The sequence below is a fragment of the Bos indicus x Bos taurus genome, chromosome 8, assembly GCF_003369695.1.
Source record: "Bos indicus x Bos taurus breed Angus x Brahman F1 hybrid chromosome 8, Bos_hybrid_MaternalHap_v2.0, whole genome shotgun sequence".
NCBI classification, from domain to species: domain Eukaryota; kingdom Metazoa; phylum Chordata; class Mammalia; order Artiodactyla; family Bovidae; genus Bos; species Bos indicus x Bos taurus.
Window position 1 is genome coordinate 25,329,956 of NC_040083.1, and position 27,910 is coordinate 25,357,865.

Sequence of the window (27,910 nt, forward strand, 5' to 3'; positions counted from 1 at the left end):
TTCCTTTGTATATTTCCCCAGGAGACACAGAAGAAAATGTTATTATGGGGAAACTGAGGCCCTCTGGTTAGTCCTTTGGAGAATCTCTGTTCCCATTCAAGAGAAGGAAGCAGCTCTGTAGAGTTTCTCTTCCAAAAGGGTGAGACCAATTCTCATTTGTCTCCATGTAAATCTCTGGAGAGCTGGAAGTGGATAACAGGTCTGATTCAGACTAAAATTAAGCTGAACATATAAGTATCAATTCACATTAGACTCACATTGACAGTGAACTGGGAATATGCTTTTGAATGGGCATTTAATCTCTTAAAACATTAAGATGCCATAAAAAGAGCACATTTCCTAATTGGTACTCTAACATCCCTAAAGTTGACCCTTCTGAAGAGAGAGTGATTAATTTCTGTCTCAACACTTGGACCTGATCCATGGTGTAATTTCATAAACAGTAATAAGTATCCTTTTCATTGTCAGTGATCATGGAAAGACAAATGATGTGAATATTATTCCAGGTATTTATAGTATGGTTCCAGGATTAACTATAGTTCTACATGTGAAAAACTATAATGCGGATCCTTGCATAATAAGAGGATTATGTGGAATTTCAAAGCAAAACATCTTTGTTCTTTAAAGAAAGTATAACAAAAGCTCAGAGAGGACATCAGTTAGCATATCTCAAAACAGGGACCAGGTAAGTATTTGGAAAATATATATATATATCCAAGAATCTTGCCCTAGAAGAATAACAGATGAGGTCATATATTTTAACTCCTTTTTAAAGTCCATTGTGTATTTAGTTTAAGAAATTCTCAAAATTAATGATTACGTGGAAAAATTGCAAATATTAATTATAAATTAAAGATAATTCATCAGACTGTGTTCTTAAATTATATTCAGATATGATTATAGTCAAAGACTGAAAGCAAGAAAAAACAATTAAAAATTCATTCACTGTGTTTTGTATCTATACTTGTGGTCTTAAACACACTGAAATAATTTCAGTATGCAGTCTTGATAGTAAGTAGCTGCCCTCTGAGAAACATTTTGAGTCTTTATTCTTCTTAAGAAAGAAGAATATCCATAGAAATATTCATAGAAATAGCTTCCATTTACTAAGGCTTTATCACTAAAGCAGAATATCTAACTTCAGAATTAATTTAGTAACAGAAGTGCATGGGCTAAGAAATATAGTCTGTCGTCTAGTTGTCTTTTCCCATTGTGATGCATGGACAGGCCAAAGTGTGCATAAGACAGGGTGCAAGCAAACATCAAGCATGTTCATCTCAATCTGTCACTAAGAATACATCTTCAGGCACTTGGGGGACATCCGAATATATAAGAAATCAAGTTTAACCTAGGACAGGCATTAGTCACACCAGAGAAATATAAACAGGAGAGATCATAGACATGAAAGAAATTGAGGAGTACCATTACAGGACAAACATCAACTTGATGTTCTTACCCCTGACACCCAACTATGCCTTTATCTCGAATCACATGGCCTTTGCACAGCCAGATACATGTGTCCTATGAATACTTACTTTACAGATATGGGGGTTGAAATCAAAGAAATCTTGGTTCAGTTAAATTGATATTTCTCTGTTTTCATTCCATTTTTTTTTTCATGTTTGGTTCTGGATCAAACCAGCAAAAGGATACAACAGTAGCATTCTAAAGTCATTTATTGTCTTTATCAATATAGGCATAGGAAAAAGGGAGGGAGCTGATGAATGAAGTAACTCTTCAGTGAAAAACATTTAAAAAAAATCCCTAAGCAATTGTATATAGCATTAACCAAGTGCCCCCTTTCTTTACGCCACCATTAAAATGGTGAAAAGTAAGTTTCATGCCAGTCACTGGCAGTATCTAAGTAGAGCCTGGATAACACTTACATTGGTTTATATGTGTGTGCGTGTGTATGTACGCTGCTGCTGCTGCTGCTTAGTCTCTCAGTCGTGTCTGACTCTTTGTGACCCTATGAAGTGTAGCCTGCCAGGCTCCTCTGTCCATGGGATTCTCTAAGCAAGAATACTGGAGTGGGTTGCCATGCCCTCCTTTAGAGGATCTTCCTGATCCAGGGATCAAACCCCAGTCTCCTGCATTGCAGGCAGAATCTTTATTGCTGAGACACCAGGGAAGCCCATGTACATGTGTGTGTATACATATATGTATATATACACACATACATATATTGGAATGCATCTACAGTGAGTGGTGAAAGTTGCTCAGTTGTGTCAGACTCCTTGTGATCCCATGGACTATACAGTCCACGGAATTCTCCAGGCCAGAATACTGGAGTGGGTAGACTTTCCCTTCTCCAGAGGACCTTCCTGAACCAGGAATTGAACCAGGGTCTCCTGCATTGCAGGAAGATTCTTTATCAACTGAGCTATGAGGGAAGCATCTGCAGTAAATACACATTCATGCCTATTTGTGTAAATATATGTGTTTATACATGTGTGCTGAGTGGATGTGAAGAGTGGGAGAATGAAGCATCATTGGGCAGCTGAACTAAAAAACCTCAAGGTCCCCTTTTTGTACTTCAATTCAAATTATTTGAAGATTTTCAATCAAACTTTGCTTTATTTTACAGTTCCAAATATAATTATTTTGGGGGCTTTGCTTAGTTTGAGATGGAACAAACCACCATGGATTATTTCCAACTATTTGTGATCTGATTTAAACCTTGGGTTCTAAACAGCAGCTAACTCTCTGAAGTCCCAGTGAGTGAGGACAACAGAGCAAAGGTCTTGCTTAGCACAGAGGTGGCTTCAAACCCAAGTCTAATTTCTGCTCTCTGGGGGGCTGTTTCTAAGGTGGCAGGCGATATGCTCAGTAGCTAGCATGTTTTTCAGCTTCTCCAGTTTTCTTATAAATATATTAATAAAGAGAATAAGTTCTTTGAAAAGTTTCTCAGTCACTTTAACGATATTTTCTAGTTTTAGAAAATACTGTACTTTAAAAAAGCAATGCAGTACCTGGAATATTCTGTTTTGGAAAATAACAAAACTCCCCTCCCCATCAAATGTTATGAACAATAAGGATATGAAAAAACTGCCTTTTTGTATTTAATGATAATTTCTCTGGAACAAAAAGAAGGATATTCAAAGCCCCTATGCAGAGTAATACCACATCTGGAATTTCACATTTGCGGTATTTGGATAATAATTCAGGCAGTGTTTGTTTAACAGTTAGCAACAGTGCTTTAATGACTAGGGTCCTATTGCAGAGGAAACACAGAAAAGGACAAAGGGAGTGAAAGAAAGACATAACATAAACCCATACACTGTATCTAATCAGAGTGAATTACTGTGTCCACTGCAATGTAATCCAATCCTATCTTAAAACGGTTTTTGAATGACAAGCTTACAGTCTGAGCAGACCAGTGTTATTCAAAAGCAAAGTTCAGGAGGGATTGCAAACTGTACTATCTACCATCTTATTTTTTTACAGAAAAACACAAAATCTAGTATATATATAAGAAGCAGAAGACTGAGTTACTAATTCTAGCATCAGGATGATTGATTTACGTACCGAGGAAGGGGATGGTAGATGTCATAGGGCATGATCTGCTTGTATCCGTCACTGTTAGGAACAATAATGCCAACCCTCTGAGTAGAAGGTACACACAATAAAATAAACACTAAATGATTACATTAAACAATTTTTTAGACAAATGCAAAATAACATTAATAAATTGTCTCTAAAAAAACAACACTAAAACAGTTCAATATCTTTATGCTAGCATCCATTTGAGGATGGGGCAAGTTCTTTGACAGGGCACCGTTTACTATAATTAGTTCTCTGATCCAAGCAGGAAATACCAGGGGAAAGGGTGGTGGCAAGAAAACTTGGCACCTCATCATTAACTATGACACAATAAGCTTGTAAATGTTCTTTAATCCCCCCAATTATACATCCTATGAGGTCATTATGATCATCATTATTAATGTTACTTCCAGATGCTCACCAAGCAATTTTATAGTTACTGTCTTGCTCCTGATGAAAGAGAGCTATATGTAAGAGTATGTACCTGGGGACTGACAATACTATGTACCGTGCATTAGCAAATAGGTAATGCACTTTTGGCAGATCTAAGGACCTGAGTAAAATTTGGAGAGTAGCCACTTGGTTATATTAAAAAGGGAAGGGGAACGAGTGAACACAGTAGGCAACTATCAACAAAAGCACATTCCCTACCAAAACAAAGGTAGGGCAGTTAAAATGAGATAATAAAGATGAAACATCTTTTTTGGTGGTCTATAAAATGTGATATGGTGTTAACTGGTGGTGGTTGTGATTGTTTTGACTGTTGTTAGTATATCTGGTGCCCTGGGAAACCTGTGAGATTTAAAGATAAAGCCTAAAGAAGCCAGAAGAAATGATATTTTAGGCTATATGGCTAATGGATTCACAAGATATGATATTATAGGCTATGTGGGAGTCCTCAGAGGCCTTTAGGACTCTAATAAAGTACACGAACCTACCTCACTGATTTTAAGTAAAGCCTCCAATTGACAAGACTTTCTTCTTGCTGGGCCCCCTAACTTGTGGGAGATTTATGACTCGTGAATCTCAGATAAAAGGGCTAGAACTCTCTATCAAGAGTGGGAGACTGAGCTCAATCCGTGGATGTCATGTATTTGCTGGGGCAAAGCATGGTAGGTCGTGAGCACTTATTTTACAACTGGCAAATGATAGCAACTTCCTCTTCTGAAAACTGAAGGAACTCACGTATTCTAATCTGGGATGAATGGGTGAGTATATATTTATATATCCATATTCAGTAAAATGTTTATGTAAAAATGAACACATTAAGACTCACTTTGATCGTATGCTCTGATACAGAATGATATAGCATGTGATTTTAATACGGCTAGCAAATCTAAGCTTTTGGGTAGAAACAGTGAGCTAGGTGTACTATGGAACAGAAGGAAAAAAAATAGTACTGGCTGGACCTCATGACAGATAAGAAGGAAAGACGGAGTAATAAAAAGGGTAGTTCCTGGAGAAATTACTAAAAGGTAAGGGAAAATTAAGTTTGAGAGAAAATGGGAAACAAATCTTTGAGTGTAGATTTCTCAAGAAGTACAAACATTGGAGAACTAATTTAGTTATCTCACATGACTGAGTTTTCTTTAGTTGATTTGAATGACTAAAGGTATTCACTTGTATGATTAAATTTTCATGGTACATGTATGTGCGCTACCCTTCAGTAACAATGTTCATGAAAATGAATGATGCCTTTAGAGGAAGCTCAAAATTGCGCGACTCTTAACGAACACAAGAATGGGATGAATATTATTAACATTAAACTTTTCTCCATGTTTTTCCAAGATACAGAAACATCCTATTCGTTTTGGTCTTATTTTGACAAGAAATCAGATATGAAAGGTAACTCCTGTCTTTTGTTAGGATCATGTGATCATGTCCCAGTAATTCTGCCTAATCATTAAGGAAAATTTTTTTCTAAAAGAACTGTTTTTGATAGAATTCCAACCTTCCAAAGTTCTTCTACTAACCGAGGTCTGATAGTAGATAATTAAGGACTGCATAGAACTGACTTTGCAGTTATATTTTTGCTAACCCTAGTATCTTTTCTCATGCCTATATCCAGATCTAAATGCAGAAACGTATATGGCAGCCTTCTTTCCTGGAAAGATTTATAGTTATGATTTGTCATTCTGAATATTAGAATGAACTGTTGCAGATCTCTGCCAACTGATTTATTTGCTGATGATATTTAAAATGGAAGTACTAATATTGAAGGAGACAGGCTAGAAGAAAAGAAGGGGAAAAAAGAGGGAGTTATAGAATTCAAGATGTTGGGCTTCGCATTGGACTGATTTAGAAATTATGTTTCTGTTTGAACAAGAAGCTTTAAATCTGGATTCAGCAAAACTATAGCTATATTTGTCTTTCTATGGCATAGGTCATGGTGAAGACTCATAAAATGACTCCATGGCACCTGTGAAAACAGAAAGCTATCAAAACAATGGTACTCTGTCCAGTCCTGTTGATGCATATTCATGTGCATGGGCTCCGCTCTCTCTTGGGGTTTATGCCATGGCCCTGGCCTTTCACCACACTGTCACAGAGGGCCAGACAGTGCTGCCTAAACTCTACTTTCTATTGCTCACTCTTAAGGCACTTTATCTTTCTCTTAGACAAAGTGTACCTACTGAAGAATGATGAAAAAGAACGTCATTTAGGGACTCTAAGAAGTTCTTCTTTCCATGCTTAGGTCTTGCTTTGCGTGTGCATGTGTGTGCATGCATGTGTATGTATGTATTCAGACATGTGTCTGAATATAGGAGGGGATGGGGAAGGAGGCAAAAATAATTTAAAAAATGATCATAAGGGAAAATAGAATGAATAGTTGGTTTGGGGGTAAAATGATTCATTCTCCATTGCCTTCACTATTCTGACTGCTCATGTAATTTCTATGTAGGACAGTGACCCAATTCCACCTAAAGTCTCCCACATCAGGGGTCATGATGGGAAGAAGAGAAGATGAGATGAAGAAGGGGTCACCATGAACTCATGTGGTATAAGTAGAAGAAAGACTCGCACATCATCCTCTCATAGCTCGTGTCCAATGACACTAGAATGCTCCCTGTCATGACAAATTTATAGAAAGAAATAGTATGCAGTATATAACATGAAGCCTTTTGAACCATTTTTTAATGACATGGAAAATGTTCAAATGCAATGTCAACTGAAAAAATCCAGTACAAAATAGAATAGACAATGTAATCCACAATACAAAGAAAACTCATGTATATATTGTCTATATAATCATTTTTGTAAAGTCTATATATATGTGTATGTATGTGCGTACAAATATATTAGAAAAGGACTGAAAGCAGTTGTTAGTTCCTGGTGTTTAGATTAAGGGTTTTTTTTTCCCTTTCTTCCTTTTTATGCTTATCTATCTTCAGGAATTAGAACATTTAAGTAAAACAAAATTCAACTCTGAGAAAGAAAAAGACAGAAACATTTGAAAGCATGATCTAAATGGATGAAATGAGGCTGTCATCTCAATTCCCACATATCATTTAAAGATGATTGAGTCTGTGTCCTGAAACCATCTCAGGAGCTATTTTAGGACAATATCCTTGACTTTAAAAATCAAGCCATATTCAGGCTCACACTACTCAGGTGTGAAATTTACTTATTGTGATAAATCTTTCTTTCCAAGAAAAGCCCTAATATAACTATTAATTCCACGAGCATCTAATTTGCCAGGTTCTGGGCTCTTCTGGAAAAGAATCATAAGGAGCCGCTTTCATGGCTGCAACACTCCCTTTCAATGCATCTCTCACAACCTCTTGCCTCTTCTCTGGGGCCGCAGAGCCTCATTTCTGACATTCTGACAGCTGGCTGTGCTCTCAGTTTGTCAAACTCATCGTTTTCAGACAATTCATTATCTTCCCCTGCAAAGTGTCTCTTCTCCTGTGGTCACTGTTACTGTTCAGAACACTGCCCTTCTCCCATCCACCCTGGCTGGGCAATATGGGTCATCGTTTCTTCCTCTCTTTCCCATGTTCCCTACAGACACTGAGTTCTTCCAGTTGTGATGTCTGCCAAATGTATCTCTCTGACGTGAATCTAGGCCCCTTTGCATTATCCTCCTAACAGATCTCTCTGCCTGCAGGCACTGCCTGCTCCAATCCAGCTCACTATTGTCATAGCAACAGATACTTTACTTCCCAGTGATGTCCATAACACCTGGTGAAATCAAGTGCTACCTCTTCTAAAGCCTGTCCTTATGTTTCCTCTCAACATCTAGCCAGACAATTTTCTCTTCCTTTTTCAAACACCCATAGCACAAGCTCCCCTCATCACTTCTAACTGCCTACTAACTTTTAACCATGTAAACATTTTCTTTCGTTTAACACCATGGGACAAAATCCATATTGGTTCTTTTTTTTTTTAATTTAATTTTATTTTTTAACTTTACAATATTGTATTGGACTCCATATTGGTTCTTTACTCTATCTTTTAACACAGTTCTCTGCACAGAGGCAGTTAGTAAATAATCAGCCAATGAAATCATGCCATTGACATGCATACATAAAAGCAAGCAATACAACTACCATCCTGAATGAAAGAAAGCAAATGAACAAGGTTAAAGAAACTCCTAAACAAGCTGCACTAAAGATGCCGCACGTCTCTAGTCCCACTCCTTGTTTTTTGCTAGCTCTGCCATCTGTGTTAAGGGCAGACTATTTTAGAGACTGCTTTGGCTGCTCTGCAGGCAGGGGTGACTGGGTGACCTGGGACAGAGGAAGATAGTTGAATGGCAATTGTGTTTCTAAGCTGCTTGGCTAAACTCTACATCTCTTCTGTTGGGCATCTCCCAGAAACAGCCATGACGGTTTTTAAAACAATCTTCTCTTCGCTGTTTGTCTCATGTGTCTTTTCAGAGAGCATGCTGTTTCGTAACTGTTCAACTCAACTTCCCCTGGGCAGTGTTGTGGTCCAGATTCTGGTTGACTTGAACTTGCCATGGTACCAAGCACAGAACTTGGCACAGGATTGGTACTCAGTAAAAAGATGAATGAAATTGTGGGTGGTGGGAACAGTTCTGGCACAGAAGAGAGTAATCTCTCAACAACTACAAGGCAATAGAAACCAATCTCTTCCTAAGCAACTGTTTATAATGGGGGAGGAGAAAAGTAATAAAAAGTTGGAAGAGACTCAAGCATCTGCTTTCTCATGAGTGGCAGAATACAAAATAGCATGGTGTAATGAGGACAGGGGCCCCCTGAGGAACTGGGAGATACAAGCTCTGTTCTCTACTCAGCTAATTCTCTTTCTGAGTGACTTTTGAGTGCATTACGTTTGGACTTTTGCATTGGTTTTCTGCAAAATCTAAGTATTGTATGAAATCAGGAGCTTTATGATGAAGAACGAGTGCCTGGAAACCTATCTCATGGAACTCTATCTTATCTGTCCCGTTTGTACTGGCTGCTGAGGACAGAATTCAGAGTTCTGTGGTCCACAGACTGAAAACCACTAAACTAGGTACTCAACTCAAAAGCTCTCCTATTTGAAATTTGGTTACTTTATGAAACCCTGCAGGTTTCCCTGTCATTTAGAGAGGCAAATTAGGATCTAGAAAACAAGGAAACATTCTATAAATAGGTTAAAAACTTTTTTCAACATGGTACCTACCACATGGTAACATGGTACCTATCAACATTCATTTATCTTTAAGAACCAGACCAAAAGAACCCTGCTTCACTGTCCAGGATTTGAAAACATTTTAAACATATATATTCATTTCTTGCTATAGGACCAACTAATGGAGAGTTTTTGATCATTTGATCCAAAATATCATAATTTCCTCACAACTATATTTCCATGGTTAAATGTTCTTGATATCAATGAATGTAATTTCAGAATTGCTTTTAAATAAATGGGACTAATATTTCCCTGGGCTTTGTTTAGCTCTTCTCATACTGACCTAAGTGATTTGCTAATTGTTTGATTTGAGTAAACATCAGTATTTACACTTACACAAAAGAGGCTTGCTTAATCGGCATATGTGGTCAATTCAAAGATCCAGGGCACCAAGTTTTGCACTGATATGGTTGGCAGTGCTGTGCTGGCTGTGGAGGTCTATAGTGGGCTTAAACCAGATCTTATGGGTTGCCGAAGGCATCCTGCAACACCAGCAATTGGGTGATCAGAGTTCATGTAATACAGGAGGTTCTCTGGATTAGGTTCATGATTCAGCTTTTCTTTGCCCACCCTGACTTGGAGCAGGTCTCATAATCTCTTTGGGCTTTAGTTTTTTGTCTGTAAATACAGATGATTATCTCTGTCTTACTGACCTCCTAGAGAAGGTATAACTGAACAGAGTTAAAGGATGTGAAAGCACGTAGAAACTTCAAGTAGAAGTAACATTGGCAAGAAGCCATTTTATAGGATTGGTTCTCAGTAACGATAACTGAATTTTGTTGAGTGCTTGGCATCCTGCAAGGAGCTTTACATGCATCATCCTATTTACTCCTTATAGTTACTCTATGACAGGAATACTACATTCATTTGACAGATGGCAAAGCTAAGGCCTAGGGAAATTCAGTAAAGTTAGTAAAGCCAAACTGATAGATTGAAGTTAAAAATGAGAAGGATGATAATACCTGTTCTATTCACTCACAAATTAATTAAAAGAACTCCATAAATAATTATTCTTTACATATACAAAGTGATCATTATTATTAGTGATGAGCTGGCTCGGTGGAATAACTGAATTGTCCCAATAAATGAGTTAGAGCTGATTGCCTGGATTCTCTGATGATGGATATGAGGTCTATAAACCTGGGATGGGTATGACGATGCTGTGTAAACAGCAACAGAATTCTGCTTTATTTATCTCATCCTAAATGCATGAAAGTGCAAATGAGATTTTACAATGGTATTTTTTTATTGCTCATTCATGAGGTTGAGAGAAAAGAAGGAAGTTATCACTTCTCTAGATAATTTGCCTATTTTAATAAAACAAGAGCTTTGTGACTAGGAAAACATTTCATGATACTTTAACTGCTTACTGAATAAACCACTTTTTAGCTCTTACACTGAGTTCTTCCATTTTGGAGATAGACAAGGTATAAACCCCATGAAGATTAAAAGGCAATGTCTCACAGATGGTTAAGTGGTTGAGTGGAGATTTTAGATAATGACACATTGAGATTTTAGGAGTTGCTAATTATCTTAATTTCTCGGGGTCATATTTATTAAAAAATCTGATAAATATGAATTGCTTTCATGAAGCTATTTCCTAGGAATTTGTACTTTTTGTTGCTGAAACAACAACAGAGGATTATCTTTATAGCCCCATATACAATTTTAGAGTTCCAACTCCTATCATGGAGGAGAAAGCTGATTTTTTGGTGAGTTTAGGAGTTTCTCTGAAGTAACATCAATATTATCATAACCGTGATCTTAGTCATAATAGCTGCAGCCACTAATATTTATTGAGTGCTTATCATGTGTCAGGCACTCTGCTAAGCTCTTTAAAAGTATTACACCATTTATTCCTCATGACAACTCTATGAGGTAAGTAGCTATTATTCTTACTTCAGAGGATGAGAAAACTGAGGCTTAGCGAGAACAAGTAATTCGCCAAAGGCTACTCAAACCAGTAAGTGACAGAACCAGGATCTCAAGCCAAGCTGTGTCGCTCCAGAGCTGCCTTCCTAGTCGCCATGGTACCGTAATGACCACTGTATCGCCACTGGACTAGTCAGTCACCAAGCGAGTGTGACTGGGTTTTACACGTCCACTGCACACACTGCCACTCACCATGCAGATTTCTCTTGCCTCAGGATTTCAGTTGCATTAGGATTCAGTTCTGAGCTTTTGTTCACACTTTGGTCCATGGCCAGGGGTGGCTTATGCAATGTGCTGTCAAATTAAGTGGAGCTGGACAAAAAAGTCCACTTGAACTCACCAAGAACTGCAACTTGGGGTATACAAGTTTGGGCATTTGCTTAGGACTGTTGCTCTGAATTCCTTGAGGGGAGGGAGAATCTGGATGTAGTTTCAGCAAAAACCAGATTTGTTTGCTAATGACTGTGACCATGATAGTGTGATGAGTGAGAGCAGTTTTCGCTTGAACGACCCTTGCCAATTTAAGCCCCTTCATTACTGCCTTGGAGAGAAAAGCAGAAGTCTGTGCCAAAAAAAAAAAAAAAAAAAAATCTGAAAAGGTGGTTCTCTGATCTTCTCACAAACAATGTCTTGCACAATTTCCCCCAGACAGCCTTAACAGTCTCACCAGTCTCCTAGACTGAGATATGTATGGCCAAATGTAGCTTTTTTTTTTTTTACACTGAAAGATACTCAGAAAACATAAGGTGCTTATTAGTGGAACTAAAACTATGCCTTTTTAGTTTTTGCTGAACCACAGGCATACATTTGGAAACTTTCTGGCTACATGGTGGACTTTACCCTTGGACCAAGAAGCAATGATCACACAAACTATTGCATAAAGCAGCAGGTACTGTGTTAACAACAACAACAACAACAATTTTCTCTCGTGTAAAATGGAAGCTATGATTATAGCATGGCAAGTACAAGGATTTTATATTTGATAAGATTACAAGCATCTTAGGAACTATAGTGTTAAATCAGTGAAGCAGTGTGCTCAGTCGTGTCTGACTCTTTGAGACCCATGGAATGTAGCCCACCAGGCTCCTGCAAGTTAAACATGCCCAGATCTCTGATATCCAGAAGTGACATGCCTCTGGACTTCTGGGAGTGCCCCTGTTGGGACCACTACCAAAACATATAGCATATGTGTATATAGTTTTTGACGAGATGCCATAGCTCTGAGGCACCAGTGAGAAACAGTCTTCATTTCAGCTAAATGTCATTAAAGTTTTAACTTCACTTTCTCTTCCTTCTCATTATAAGCATTGCTCTGGCTTCCTTTTTGAGACTGTTTTTGGCCTGGAAGCAAAGTATTTTATCACGTCATTAAAGTGACTGTATAAACGACACCAGCAGAGAGCAATACAGCTTTTCCAGGATGGAGCAGCTGGCCACCAGGTAAGCTCAATTTGGTCATACAGTGAGAGGAATTCAAATTCCTGTTTCAGCAAAATGTCAAGTTACTACATGTCACAAACATTCAGGCTTGCTTTTGAATAATGGAAACCAAGAATGCTAAGTCATTGAATTCTATCTATAAGAATATCCTTACCTATGTTATGAGCTACAGATAAAACTGGATTATCTGTGGCAACTGGAAATTATTAGTGAATTTTATTGTTTTCATTATAGTCTTTTAACGTATCAAAATTTCTGAGTTAGTGCATGAGGAATCAGAAAAAAGCCATGAAAACATAAAAATTATTTTGGAAAGAATAGGCTATATGTCAACCATCTCTTTAGCCCCAAGAACGACTAGATGAATCCATCTACAACCATGGAGACCTATGGATGCTGTTGGTGAGTGAAATGAGTAAGTGATGTCATTCATTAGTTCAAATGTATAACATCGACTAGTTACAAAGCAAATTAATGAGAACAGTGAGGCTATTCTGGTAAACAGAAAAATCAGGCTTTAAGGGTTATAGTAATGGTTATCACATCCTGTTTATTTCTGAGTTATTTTGGTTTTATATGTGTAGTAATGAGGAAATTCTTATTCCATAGAAGCAGTTGCTAATGCTAACAATTTTTATAGTTCACCTTAATCTTAGGATATTTATTTTTTCAATTAAACAGATCCTAATAGAAGAACTTAACGATGAGGGCAAAAAGTATTTCCTTTGGTAGTGAAATATTTTTACTATTGCTACAACAATTTTTACAATTTAGCTTAGCCTGAACAAGTTAAGATTAGTTTATGTTTGAGTATACTTTTTGTGAGTTATTGTTTAAAGATACTTCAAAATATATAAAATGAAATTTAATGAAGCAACTCCATGGAACAACAGCTTATAGGCACAGTTGGAAAATCACTAATTTAATGCAACAAATAACTTTCTCACCCCCACTAGTGGGTGAGAAAAATAAGGTCCAGAAGGGTCTTTTTGCTGTCCATGGTACTTCCCAATCTTGACAGGGAATAAATGTGGCTACCTAAATGGGATTTTGCTTTCAAATAATAGGCTAACAATCCTAGTATAATACAGGAAAAGTAAAGAACTATCTCAATGACTAATAAATTTCTTTTGAAATGCCAAAATATGTGACTTTATCTGTTGTAAATACATCTTGTGTTTTCCCTTTTAGGGGCTTCTAAGTTTGGACACAAAGGGGTTAGTTTATTGTCACCAACAAAGGTGTTGGTTTAATGTCACTAGAAAAATCAAAGTGTTAGTTGCTCAGTCCTGTCTGACTCTTTGCGACCCCAGGGACTGTAATCTGCCAGGTTGCTCTGTCCATGGGAGAATGCATGGGATTCTCCAGGCAAGAATACCTGGAGTAGATAGCCATTCCCTTCATCAGGGAATCTTCCCAAACCAGGGATTGAACCTGGGTCTCCCACATTGCAGGCAGATTCTTTACCATCTGAGACACCAGGGAAGCCCTCAATGTCACTATTAGACAGTTAAATCTATAGTTAGAAAACAGTTCCTTGAGTGCTTGATTCTGCTATGTCTGATGGGAAGGCAGACTTATTTTATTGAGTTTCTTTAACTCCTTTTCTCAGACTATCACTTCTTATTTTCTCTCGAAATTCAGAAAGGTTGTTCTGATCCTAGGTGTGTAAATGAGTTCAGTGAATTTCATAGCAATTGTGCACTATCTTACCCTCAGACTAGAGTATCTACATTTCCTAAAGCAGTTTCCTCTTAAACTTCTCTTTCTGCTCAGTCTTAATTTTTACAGCTTTGTTTAATTACCTCTGTAATAAAAAAGCAGCATCCTGATATTCACTTCTTATTTTTCTTTTCTCCTTTTCCCACTTCTTTCTCTCTTTTTTAATAGCCACCTGTCCCAACATTTATACATGTGCTGTATTAGATGTTTTAAAATAACACAGACATAGAAAAAGCATCAATTTTACAAAATTCCTTCAATGTAGAATGGCCTTTTGCTCTTGAATAATAAGAAATAGGCCAAAAATATTACTCCAACAGAAGATGGGTAAAAATCAGAAGCCAGAAGAAAATGAGTAGATTTTTTCTGACTATAAACGTGTTTCTTAAAATTGTTAAAAAATACTTTTATTTCACAGCTGTTTTTTATGACCATCTCTTCACTGAAGTTTTTTTTTTTTTTTTTTGAGTAGAGGGGAAAAGCTTTATATGCAATTATGGGAAGGGAATCCTTCATTTCTCCTAGAAATACACATATACATTTTCTTGGAACTATATATAAGAGCTTCAGAATCTCTCTATGGCTAAGTCAAACTGTTTGAATTGAGATAATTATGCTTTTCACTCACTGGTCCTCCTGGTATAGATATGGATAAAGATGCATATAATAAGTAGAAAACTTTAAACTAGGGTTGAATTGCATGAGTTAGAATTATCTTGGCTAAAAATACCTCATATCCTTAATATTTCCAAAATAAAGAGGTCCAAGCAAAATTTTCTTACCTCATTTAGTTTTTATACCATATCCAATCTTTAAAATGCAATTTTCTGGTGGAATATGAAGCAAAGTTAAACTTCACCTAAATTATATATTTATAAAATATCTATTCTTCTGTTTCTTTAATGAAAATCTGTTATTTTGAGTTCCCTTTTCCAGCTAGATAGTATGATTTCTATGAGTAAATTAATATTAGAAATTTCATATCACATGTAGAATTAAGAATTTCTGAATGTGAGGCAGAAAGAATACAAGAAAATATACTTTAGAAAATTAACAGCAGAAAACAAAAACTCAAATTGCCTACAATTCAAAGGTAGAGTAATTTTCATCCACTTGGCTCATGTAGTAGTTCACCTATTCAAATTTTATGAATATATAATTAGTAAGCTATTATTGAAAAAAAAAATAATTGAGGTGTTCCTCAGAAATCCAAGGCTCTAGGAAAGGATTCCCTATCTTTCAGTCTACATGATGAGTTTTGTAGAAGAGTTTTCATACATCCTCTCCCACTTGTTGAGGATGAGTAAGCCATATTAACAAAGAGAATTACCAGGAAGTGTTGAAATTAAAAAAGCAAATGTTCACTATGAAAAGATTCCTGACCCATACTTCTATGACTACTTATCATCTGGAATATTTCATTCATCAGTCTGATTCTTGATCCTGCAAATAACTGAGGGCCAACTATGGTTTCCCCAAAGTAAACATATGTGGAAGGTGTCAAGTGTTTTTTTAGGGCTTCTAATTAAAAAGATCTTTTTAAAAAACCTATTAGAAATAAGCCCTGCTTTCTATTCAACAAAGGCTGAGCTTATTTAAATGTGGAAGAACTGTTCTAAGGCTGATTTTTATTCTGGTTCACTGGTGTGGCCCACCACAGGCTAAATAGGGTCAACTGTGACCCTGAAATATGGTCTGCTCTGATCATCTCAAAGAATCCTGAGAACACTGTACCATCACGTTTGTTAAGAGTAGAAACAAGTAACCAGAATGGAATGAAATCAGAAGACAAAATGTCTCTGCAGAGTGCTTTACCTGCAGCTCTATCAATGGAAAACCCGTGGACCCTGAGGTGGCATTCTACAGCAGCAAGAGTAAGAGGCATGGGTCCTAATAACCCATGACTAAAAATGGACACTGGGCAGCAGCACTTACTTATTTTAAACTAAATGCTTTTTAATTCAAGAAGCTTATTTGAACTTGATTTATGTTTATAGTAAATAAACTGGTAAATGTGACTGACCTGGCTGGACAAGGATCCAAGTTGCACTCCTGAAGCTTAGGCTTGGGTTTGATGTTCTCAGGGTAATAGTGACAGTACTGGTCAGCAACCACACGGTTGCTCCGAAGATCGTAACACTCAGCCGATGTTAGCTGGTAACCTGTGGTATCAAGCCATTCGGGCAAGTTTCAATGTATACATCAATGCAATGTATTCCCTTAGGCTATTTTGCCCATTTCATATTAACGAAAATTCTTTCCCAGTGCTCCCAGTCATTTCCAGGACCAAAGAGAGATAAATGGAAGGCTCATTAATTTTTACAGGTCTCAAATGCTATGTTTTCCCCAACTTTTAATAATTAAATGATACCATAGGGTTTGAACTACATAAGGGTAAAGCTATAAGACTACTGTAAGAACTATTTTTATTAATTTGCTTTATATAATCTAAAAGTCTAACATAGAATTCTGTATCCAAAATTCTGTATCCAGATATTTATTTACAAACCATCTCATGTAAGGATGCAAAACTGCCTCCCTTGTACTTGGGGCATCAGGGTGAATAAACTCTCCCCCCAAAAAAAATTAATCCCAACATTGTTCCTCTTGGTCAGTGGTGACCCATAATATAGAATCAGCTACCTACCTGGAAACATGTGTTTTCCTTTGCCTAAATTCAACCTGAATGGACTGAATGGATATGAATTGATGACCAAGACCTAAATAGTGAAATCTCAAGTTTTCCTATACAACCAAAACAAAACCAAAAACTTCCTACTGTTCAACTTTTGTTTCAAAATCCTTTGCCATTTCTAATTGTGTAGCCAATATTTATTGATTTACATGTGCAAATTTCCACTGTTTAGAGAAATCCTCTTTTTTTAAAAAAAAAGAAATTGTGCTGCTGAATAATACTGAATTCTACTCACAATATGTATTACTTTTCTTACCTGCCTCTTTTTCATTCTGTGAATTTCTGGTGGTATGGTGATGAAGACTTAGATTCTTGGGGTGAAAAGTAAACGTGCATAGAGTATTTTTTAAAGTTAGGGCTTTTGTATCAGTGTAACCTTCATCAACTCCAAAATATATTCCCCCTGGACAGTGGTTGAATACTGTTGTTGTTAAACACGTGTTAGAAAGTCAGATTTAGCGTGGTTAAAAGTCTAGCAAAAGATTTCAGGAAGTCAGAGGGAGACTTATAAACCAGATTTCCTGACTTGAGGCTGTGTTCTCAGACCACCCACAAAAATTAATTGTTCATTAAAGACCTAAATAAAGAGCTTTTAACAATTTTACTGTCAGGATGAAAAGTATGGAAAGTAATGGCTAAAAACACATGTTCCACTTAATTTTTTCTCTCATAAGAAAATAAAAAAGCAAAATGATATTTTATAAAAGTAAATATACTTCTGTTTTTCAATTACATTATGCTTCAAGCAGATAATCTGATGACAAGTTAATTATTTTATAAAGTTTCCAGAAAACCATTTCTACTTAAGGATAGAATTTTATCATGTAGTAAAATGTGGGCACAAGCAGTAAGTAAACACTGAATGTGAGATTATGATTTTTAAAAACCATAATTTGTCAGCTTAAAAATGCAGCTGGGAAGCTCTTCTAGAGTGTGTGAAATGAAAACTTAGAACAAAAACGAAATGAAGGACCAAAATGGTCAGGTAATTGTGTTTTCTAAAGTTTCACAAGGTATTTGATGTAGCAATTCTTAAGACTTAGCAAAATATTCAACTAGTTGAATCTGGAACTAGAAACATATAAAGGAATTCAGAGATCATTTCCTCAGAGATTTTCAAACTACAGTCCATGAAGTGTGAGGGAAGTGTTAGTCACTCAGACGTGTCCGACTCTCTATGACCCCATGGTCTGCATAGCCAGCCAGGCTCCTCTGTCCATGAAATTCTTCAGGCAAGATTACTTGAGTGGGTTGCCGTTCCCTCCTCCAGGGGATCTTCCTGATCCAGGGATCGAACCTGGGTCTCCTGCGTTGCAGGCAGATTCTTTACTGTATGAACTACCAGAGGCTGGTTTCTACATCCTTCAGATCTCTGAGCAATGTTCCTTTATCTGGCTTCCTAATACGATTTCCTTTGAGGAAAGGGTTTGAGAGCTCAACACATTTGTGAACTGCTGCTGGTTCTACTTCTTCATTTAGATGTGAGGAAAATAAAGCCCAAAGTGTTTGACTTATATATGAATCTAACATCAATTGTCTTATTATATAGTAAGCCATTATCAAGGTTACTGTAATTGCACTGCAACAGCAGCCCTGTGTGAAACTGTCACAACAGGCCTATTATTGAAGTGCTATTCTCTCAAAACATGGTTTTTATTAAAAAAAAAAAGAAAAATAATTTCTTAGATTTCTTTTTTTGAAACTGCTTCCTGTTTTAGTCATTAACAGGTATATCAAAACAACGTATTCCCATAAACATCAAAGTAATTGGCACTTAAACAAAGTAATTTTCTATGTAGCACAGACAGAGTGACTGGAAACATTATTTTATTGAAATGTTTAAAATGTTGAATTAATAATTATGTAACAACCAAGGGAAAACACTTATTTTTAAGGTAAAATCTAACACTGCTCTATAAAACCTCATTTTCAACTCTTTGTTCACATTATGTAGACATAGGTAACACAGCTGAAGATGACTTATATGTTCTTATAGTTTTATGAGAATTAATGGATAGTCATTTGTCTCCATTTTGAGGTACTATCCTTTTTTCTTGTCAAAATAATACAGTTATACATGTGTGGATTAGTTACTTAAACAGTGCCAATTAACAGGCTTTCATGAAGATGGAGCTAGAATTTATTTCATGTGCTCATTTTTAAAGGAACAGACATACAATTTTATAACCGTTAAATTACCAAAATTTTCAAAAAGGTACTCCACAAATAACTGGCTCACTTGGCAATAAAACTAAAATATTCATAGACTGCTGATTACCCTTCTGGAAAGAATTCTGGTAACATATGCCAATAGCCACAAAAATTCTGAAACTCTTATGAGTTTAGTCCAAGGAAATAATATGAAGGGAGAAAAATACTTAGGTATTAAGCTATTCATTACATTATAAAAGAAAAGTTTAAATGAAATGAATGATCTTCTGTAAGTATATAGTTAAATAAATTATTATAAAATAATCAAAATAAATTATTATGTAGCCATTTAAGTAATCATTAAAGAAAAGAGGTGGGGAGGGAACCTTTTCCAGAACACAAAATGCTGTTCATGTTACAGACATGATGGAGCAGAGATTGGAATTCATCTGGTGACTTTTCAGGAGAGATGTGTTTTAAAGTATACATGTATACCTGTGGCGGATTCATTTTGATATTTGGCAAAACTAATACAATTATGTAAAGTTTAAAAATAAAATAAAATTTAAAAAAAAAGGAAAAAAAATGAAGTATAAATAAGGCAAGTGGCATTCCTTTTATTGCACGGATGATGGGGTAGAGCTGAAAAAGAACTGAGCCTAAGTCTACAGTACATTGATTTTTTTTTCCCTAGTAATAAACTATTTTCTTTAAATTAATTTCTGATTCTTCTTAGATACATCATGTTACGCAGAAGACCTGACAAACAATCTTCATCTGTTTCCTGAATAGATAAGTTCATTCAGCCAGAGGAATAGTTTGTTCTCAAATGAACAGAACTGCCTCCAGACTAAGTTGTTGCCAGGCCATGATATTGCTTGTTCTGAACTTTAATGAATCAAGGAAAGAAGGAAAGACTATTTCCTCTGATGGGACTCTACAGCCAGAAAACGTGCATGGGGCATCTAGACTGAGATATCTACCTCATGGGAAGGCTTCAGGACTTGGCCCCATTGAGATGAAAGAATCTGGTCCACACAGCACTTCCATATGCTAAAGCAACTCTATTCTTAAAGCAGCTGAGTCTTCCCTCATGGACGCCAAGAGCTTCTAGACTAAGTGAACAGCATTACCTCCTCCACAGGTTGCTGAGCAAGGAAAGAAGTCCGTCTCCCTCCATCGGTGGATGATAGGCTGATAGAAGATGAACTGGACTGTACTGTTCTCAGGCCCCGAGCTGCGAATCTGTAGGAGACAACGGCAAAGCACAGGAACTAGTGTGATGGAGGGGTGCCCTCTGGGCTCCTTGTAGCTTGGACAAGGATGTGTGGTAGTGATGATGGTCTCAGGTTGTGTCAAGGACCACACTGGGAGAGAAGGGGCAGTGGCAGCTTCACCCATCTTACCATCTAACCAGCAAATGGTCCTTGCAGAAACCATCACTATCATCACTTCAGTTCTGCGGCCACAGAACAAGGTCTCAACGTGTGATTCTAGCAAGTGTATCGGAAGCCACTGACTCCCTCACCCTCTTTTAGTTTCACCCTCTCTGGTACAACAGGTAACATTATGTGAATTTTTCAATGTAGGTTCAGAAATAGATAATTTGTTCTAAGAAAATTATAAATGCAATCTGCTTCAAAAAAACTAAAGGTACTGTCACTGTTCAAGAGAAATAAAGAGCTAAAGAATTAAGTAGCTCCTCTCACTCTGAGACTTCCCTGGTGGCTCAGACAGTAAAGCGTCTGTCTACAATGCGGGAGACCTGGGTTCGATCCCTGGGTCGGGAAGATCTACTGGAGAATGAAATGGCAGTCTACTCCAGTACTATTGCCTGGAAAATCCCACGGATGGAGGAGCCCGGTAGGCTACAGTCCATGGGGTCGCGAAGAGTCGGACACGACTGAGCGACTTCACTATCACTATCTTACTCTGAGACATACTGCGAGTTTCCTGGCAATGGTGTGATTGATAGATCTTAATGTGCAAAGTTACCAATGGTAAGCTCACTGAAATGTAAATTCCTGAGTTCAAGCCCAGAGATGCAGGCAATTTAAATGTAGAGAGTCCGGAAGTCAAATTTTGAAAAGCACCAACTTACATTACAGAAGCATTTATTTCAAATAAAACAGGTGTTTATGGAAATTATAGCTCTTTTGTTTTTTTAAAACAGGGGAATGTGAGGCAGTTCTTTCAAACTATTAATAATTCTTTAATAGTTTAAAAATACAGGTTGAGGAAACAAAGTCAAACTGAAAGAGAAGGAAAAGTATCCAACAGGAACAATGCACTGCTTTTACAAAGACAAATGACATACAGTATTTGAACAGTTGGGCAAAGGCAAGGCTTGGGCTATTTCTTATACTGAAGGAAGGTCTATGGAAAGCCTGGTGGACCACCTTCTACTCCAACTCCATCCTGGCAGTTAGAGGAGCAACAGTCCACAGATTCATGTCCCGTACGTCTTTGCTAATGTTTTCAAGCTTAGCATTGTTCCAACTGCCCTTTACCTAGGAAAAATTGATGGGTTTGGGCTTCAGCTTTTTTTTAAAGATAGCCTTATTTTATTTTGCTACTGAGTTTAGAAACGATTAAGCACCTAGGATGCAAAGAAAGAAGGATCAGGTGCTAACCCCTGTATCAGTTTTTGGCACTGGGATGAGAATATGAGATGTTCCTCAGAAAATCTAGGAGCATTGCAAAGGGCAAAGATGAGAGGAAAGCTATAGAATATCTCACATTATGCGAGGATTCTGACCCATGGAGCATCCCAGTTTTTCCTGATTAAAATAAACATTGATACGATTCCCTACTTTAAAGCAAAAACAGCTGAAGCAATACCCTGTCTTTCACAGAAGGGGAGCATGGCCTACAGATTAGTATTTTTCAGTCTTATGTGTCAGATACAGGATATCTAACTGCTTGTTTCAGTTCAGTTCAGTTCAGTCGCTCAGTCATGTCCGCCTCTTTGCGACCCCATGAATTGCAGCACGCCAGGCCTCCCTGTCCATCACCAACTCCAAGAGTTCACTCAAACTCACATCCATCGAGTCGGTGATGCCATCCAGCCATCTCATCCTCTGTCATCCCCTTTTCCTCCTGCCCCCAATCCTTCCCAGCATCATAGTCTTTTCCAGTGAGTCAACTCTTCGCACGAGGTGGCCAAAGTACTGGAGTTTCAGCTTTAGCATCATTCCTTCCAAAGAACATCCAGGACTGATCTCGTTTAGAATGGACTGGTTGGATCTCCTTGCAGTCCAAGGGACTCTCAAGAGTCTTCTCCAACACTACAGTTCAAAAGCATCAATTCTTCTGCCCTCAGCTTTCTTTATAGTTCAACTCTCACATCGATACATGACTACTGGAAAAACAATAGCCTTGACTAGACGGACCTTTGTTGACAAAGTAATGTCTCTGCTTTTTAATATGCTGTCTAGGTTGGTCATAACTTTCCTTCCAAGGAGTAAGTGTCTTTTAATTTCATGGCTTCAATCACCATCTGCAGTGATTTTGGAGCCCCCCAAAATATTCACTTAGGTGGCTACAAATACTTAATATTGGTATAGTTGTCATTCTATTGCCTTTCTCTTCCATTTGTAAACTCTGCAAAGGCAAGTATCATTCATCTTGCATACTCCTCTTTCTTCAGCATCATCCACAGTGCTTGGCACACAGCAAGTATTCAAATAATTGCTGAATGAATGTATGAATGAACCAACCAATGAATGATACTGATTATGGTCCTTTCAAGCATTTTCAGAATTGCAAACTATTATTTGTGACAAATTCTTGGAAGCTTTACAGCTTCTTGAGAATTTGGTGGCAAGAGTGGTAAAGAACCCACCTGCCAATGCAGGAGACATAAGAGATGCGGTTTTGATCCTTGGATTGGGAAGGTCCTCTAGAGGCAGGCATTGCAACCCACTCCAGTATTCTTGCCTGGAGAATCCTATGGACAGAGGAGCCTGGCAGCCTACAGTACATGGTGTTGCAAAGAGTTGGAGACGACTGAGGCAACTTAGCACAAACTGCGAGAATATCCCCAAATTAAAATATAGTAGACTGAGGCATTTGGGCTCCCCTGGTGGCTCAGACAGTAAGGATCTGCCTGCAATGTGGGAGATGTGGGTTCGATCCCTGGGTTGGGAAGATCCCCTGGAGAAAGGCATTGCAACCCACTCTAGTATTCTTGCCTGGAGAATCCCCATGGACAGAGGAGCTTGGAGGGCTACAGTCCATGGGGTCACAAAGAGTTGGACATGACTGAGCAACTAAACACAGCACAAAGGCATTCAATGAAGGTTACATTTTTATATACATCTTGAAGTTTTCTTGAAGATGCCAATCATTTCTTTTCGATAAAGTGTTGGTAAAATTGATTATGTTGATAACATTCATAAAAAGAAGCAGATTGTTACAACATAGCCCTTGCCCAATAGTACTTTCTGCCCTCCTATGAAAGCTATCGCTTTAAACAGGATAGTAGCAGAAAAGGCTTATAAAAATGGTAGTTATTATTGGAATAAAACATAGACTCAATTTTTCCACTGTTTTAACAGTTGGAAATGCTAAGATTCGAGGTTATTCAGTAAAAATAATGAAAAAAAATGTTAGCACCCAACTTTATTTTTACACTTCCTATAGTGTTTTCTAGTCCTCCTAGAATGCCAGACCTCAGTACTGGGAGACATAGATAACAGTTCAGCCCACAAGCCCTTGGCTCAGGGTTGCATGAGAGATGTTGGCTATGGATTTACTGCCCAAAGTACTTGAGTAGGGTAGTAGATCAGAGATGCTTCTTTGGAAATAATAACTGTAATGCTGGCTAAGGAACAAAGAGGTGGAAGCAATGTGTCAGGACTAAGATGCTGAGGCAGGGCAAACTAAGGTCTAATGGAAGGCTGGTCTCGGCGCTCATATGGAGAAGGAGGGCAGAGAACTGAGCAGAGTGGAGCCAGAGGAGGCAGGACTGGACTGGGGCCTGCCACTCTCAGTGTCAGAGAAAGGTGAGGAGTTGGTTCTCTGACTCTGTCTTCAACCTAGCTGTACCGTTGGTAAAACAAGGTGGGGAACTCAACAAGAAATGCAGTATACAGTAATTAGAATTGACTGGCATAAAGGAGCATATTTATTGGAGGAATCACTACCTGTAAAGGTTGAGTAGGAAAGTGAATCACTATTCATTACATACTTCTTTTTTTCCCCCATAGTTAATTTAGTGTTTTCCTCTCTAGAATGTTTGGCTTACAAAAAGGGTTTTCCCTTTGTATAAGCATAGGTGGACAGGTATGGGGTGGGCATCTAGAGACAGGCTGGGTGGCAGGGTGAAATCAATCTGTATTTAAACATTTGCCAAAGTTCAGCCTCCATGAGAGAAAGGAAATGATGATTTCAATCCTACCCAAGATTCACAGGCTGCCCAAATTTCACAAAGTCTATCTTTATCACATTAGCTTGTAGCAAGTATCTGTAGCTTTTACTATCTGTTCATTTTATTTTGGTACTTAATTATAGTCATCACTATTTCAAAATTCCTACTCAGTGTTTTTTCTCTCAAACGGCATCATGAACTAGGAAAGGGCGGATACCATATTTCAAAGTCAAGCTGCCTCAGGCATGAAGAATCTCCTTAGAGAAGAATACACATGAAAGTTCTGTAAACTTACTTCATGAAGTGAACTCTCATAACTTTGTGTATGTGATTTCTGCTTAGGAGCCCTGCCTATTGTTTCACCTTTAGTAAAAATTTGGGGGATGCTGAATTATGTATGGGGTTATGCTTCCCTGATAGCTCAGTTGGAAAAGAATCTGCCTGCAATGCAAGAGATGCCAGTTTGATTTCTGGGTCAGGAAGATCTGCTGGAGAAGGGAGAGGCTACCAATCCAGTATTCTTGGGCTTCCCTTGTGGCTCAGCTGGTAAAGAATCTGCCTGCAACGTGGGAGACCTGGGTTCAATCCCTGGGTTGGGAAGATCCCCTGGAAAAGGGAATAGCTACCCACTTAGGTATTCTGGCCTGGAGAATTCCATGGACTGTGTAGTCCATGGGGTTGCAAAGAGTCAGATACAACTGAACGACTTTTACTTTCACTTTCATGCTTAAGTCTGTCCAGAAAGAAATATGAAGGTGTCATCTCTGCTTAAATATCCTAACTTTGCAAATAGAAACCACCAGGTTTCTATTCCTTAGAGTGCTTAGGCAAAAATTATGCTATCAATCTTCCTAATCAAATTCCCCAACTATGAAAATGTAATGCATTTAGAAAATTATGCTCTTTAGGAAATAACTGTTCTTTAGTTGTCAGTATATGAATTGTGAATCAGTGTTCTTGTTCTGAGTATGATGATTGGTTATTATTCTTCAGTGCCTGCGTGTGTGTGCTAAGTCACTGTGTCTGTGTCTGACTTTGTGACCATATGGACTATAGCCCACCAGGCTCCTCTGTCCATGAGGAGCAAGAACACTGGAGTGGGTTGTCATGCCTTCCTCCAGGGGATCTTCCCGACCCAGGGGTTGAACCCATGCCTCTTATGTCTCCTGCATTGGCAGGTGGGTTCTTTACCACTAGTGCCATCTGGGAAGCCCATTCTGCAGTGTATTTTGGCTACTTTGATGGCTTAAGTACTCACTCATTGCTTTTTTCTTCTGCTAATATGGCTTTCTTAAATTTTAAAAATAGTTCAAACTGAATATTTATAAATATGACTTAGCTGCTTTCACAAGAAGAGCTAAGTTCAATGTTCTGAAAAAGAATGCTGCTGCTGCTGCTACTAAGTTGCTTCAGTCGTGTCCGACTCTGTGCGACCCCATAGACAGCAGCCTACCAGGCTCCCCCGTCCCTGAGGTTCTCCAGGCAAGAATACTGGAGTGGGTTGCCATTTCCTTCTCCAATGCACGAAAGTGAAAAGTGAAAATGAAGTCGCTCAGTCATGTCCGACTCTTTGAGACCCCATGGACTCCATCCATGGGAATTTCTAGGCAAGAGTACTGGAGTGGGTTGCCATTGCCTTCTCCAGAAAAAGAATGACTAAAAAAAAAAAAAACCCTCTTCTATCTGGGAAGGTCCTTCTCTTTTACTGGGTCTGTAGCTTCTGAAAAGATAGCCTGGTAGGGGAAGAAGGGGATGCTAAGCCAGATAATTATCTAGCCAATAGCCAATCATCCTCAACAGTTAATGTGATTATAGGTGTACCTACATCCATTTGTCTTATAGCTACACCTGCCAAACTGTTCCTGGGTATACCACTTGTAAATCAATCAACCTCGGACCATCTTCAGAGAAGTGGTTGTATGCCATGGTGTAGAGAGAGTATTGTAAAAAGTTTGACCAGAAGTTAAAGCATTTGAAAAGATGGAAAGGAAGTCATTCAGTTCTATTTGCTTTTATACACACTACCTCATTCAATTCCTCACAAAGACTATGTGGAGAGATTCTTATTACCATTTTTCAAATAAGTAATAGGTTCCAGGAGGTAAAACAACATACTCAAGGTCACACCTCCAGGAAGCAGGACAATATACACAATTCTAGAGCGTCTATCTTTTTTACCCCTCTACACTAGCATTGCCAAAAATGTACAGCCAACATATGAATTACAAATTTTTGGAAGACATGGCTTCCCTAGGAAAAAAGATGAGTGCTTAGTCCATTTGTAAAGGTGGCCAGAAAAAGAGATTCCAAAAAATAATATATAGCAATTCTCACTGTGAGAAAAATCTTTCTTTCATGCAAAAAGTCTTTTTCTTTTAAAAAAGCAAAAATGGTATTTTGACAATAAAGTTCCTTGGAGATGTTGACAAAGTACCATTCTGACCCCGATGTATTTCATTCAGAAAGGAAGTTGTTGCTTAAACAAGTGCATAATGAAAAAGAGATTATACTTTGAATGACACTGAAAACTGAATTATAAACTGTGTATATAATTTTTAAGCACTGAAATCATGAAAGATGATAAATAAGCAAAAGGTAATCTTTCATTTCCAACTATTCCCTGGGGAAAATTAAGGAAGAAAAGGTTGCTTCATTATAAATCACTGGGAATAAAAGTAATTTTGTTCTTTTTATTTTATATCTTCTTATATTATCTTGCTCATTTTCAAGTTTGAGTAAAAGGATTTTTAAAAATTATAATCTATTTTATACTAATTTTACATTTATTTGATTCTGATCTTTTCTAATGAAACTTTCATCTCCTCTCATTTGCAACCTGAAGCTAGGTCACCAAACAGGATATAATGAAAAAAAAATCACTAAAATGATAGCTTGGCCTGTTTTTGAAAGAAGATATTTACAGGTTGCTAGGATCTAGGAAGTTATCACAAAGTTCCCCGAAGTTAATTTTTCCTTTAATATGTACTTATACACAGAGAGGAAAAAAAATATCCTCTTAGCCATTCCCTTCTCCAGGGGATCTTCCTGACCCAGGGGTCAAACCCAAGTTTCCCACATTGCAGGTGGATTCCTCACCATCTGAGCCATCAGGGAAACCCTCTTAGAAGCAACGCAGAAGACTAAAAAGAGTTGAAGACAGAAGTAAGGAGATATCTTTGGTCTTGGCTTGTCACTGGCCTGAGCTAAGGAATGTCACTCAACTTCCCTCAGGCTCAGTGTCCTTGCAGGCAGAAAGAAGATGTCACCTCTGTTCCACTTCAGCAACTGCCATCTGGTGAAAGTTGCTTGTTGGTGCTTATTGGGCTTTTTATGGAGCTATGAAGACAGATATAATTCTGCTTTTGAGGAACACACAGAGGGGAGATGTGATGTAAATTGGAATCTAGGGTCGAGTC

At 37.8% G+C, this 27,910-nt stretch overlaps 1 protein-coding gene across 3 annotated transcripts in view; it reads right to left on the reverse strand.

Annotated features, from left to right (window-relative positions):
• The window catches only part of ADAMTSL1 (ADAMTS like 1), a 1,125,264-nt gene that overhangs the window by 253,802 nt on the left and 843,552 nt on the right, over window positions 1-27,910 (reverse strand). For 2 of the 3 annotated variants that reach the window (XM_027549170.1, XM_027549172.1), the window contains 3 exons: window positions 20,257-20,368; window positions 16,301-16,439; window positions 3,529-3,579 (listed from right to left, as the gene is read on the reverse strand). In XM_027549170.1, the coding sequence (XP_027404971.1) occupies window positions 3,529-3,579; window positions 16,301-16,439; window positions 20,257-20,368 (302 nt within the window). The remainder of the gene's footprint in view (window positions 1-3,528; window positions 3,580-16,300; window positions 16,440-20,256; window positions 20,369-27,910) is intronic. The other variant, XM_027549171.1, reaches the window with a different exon arrangement.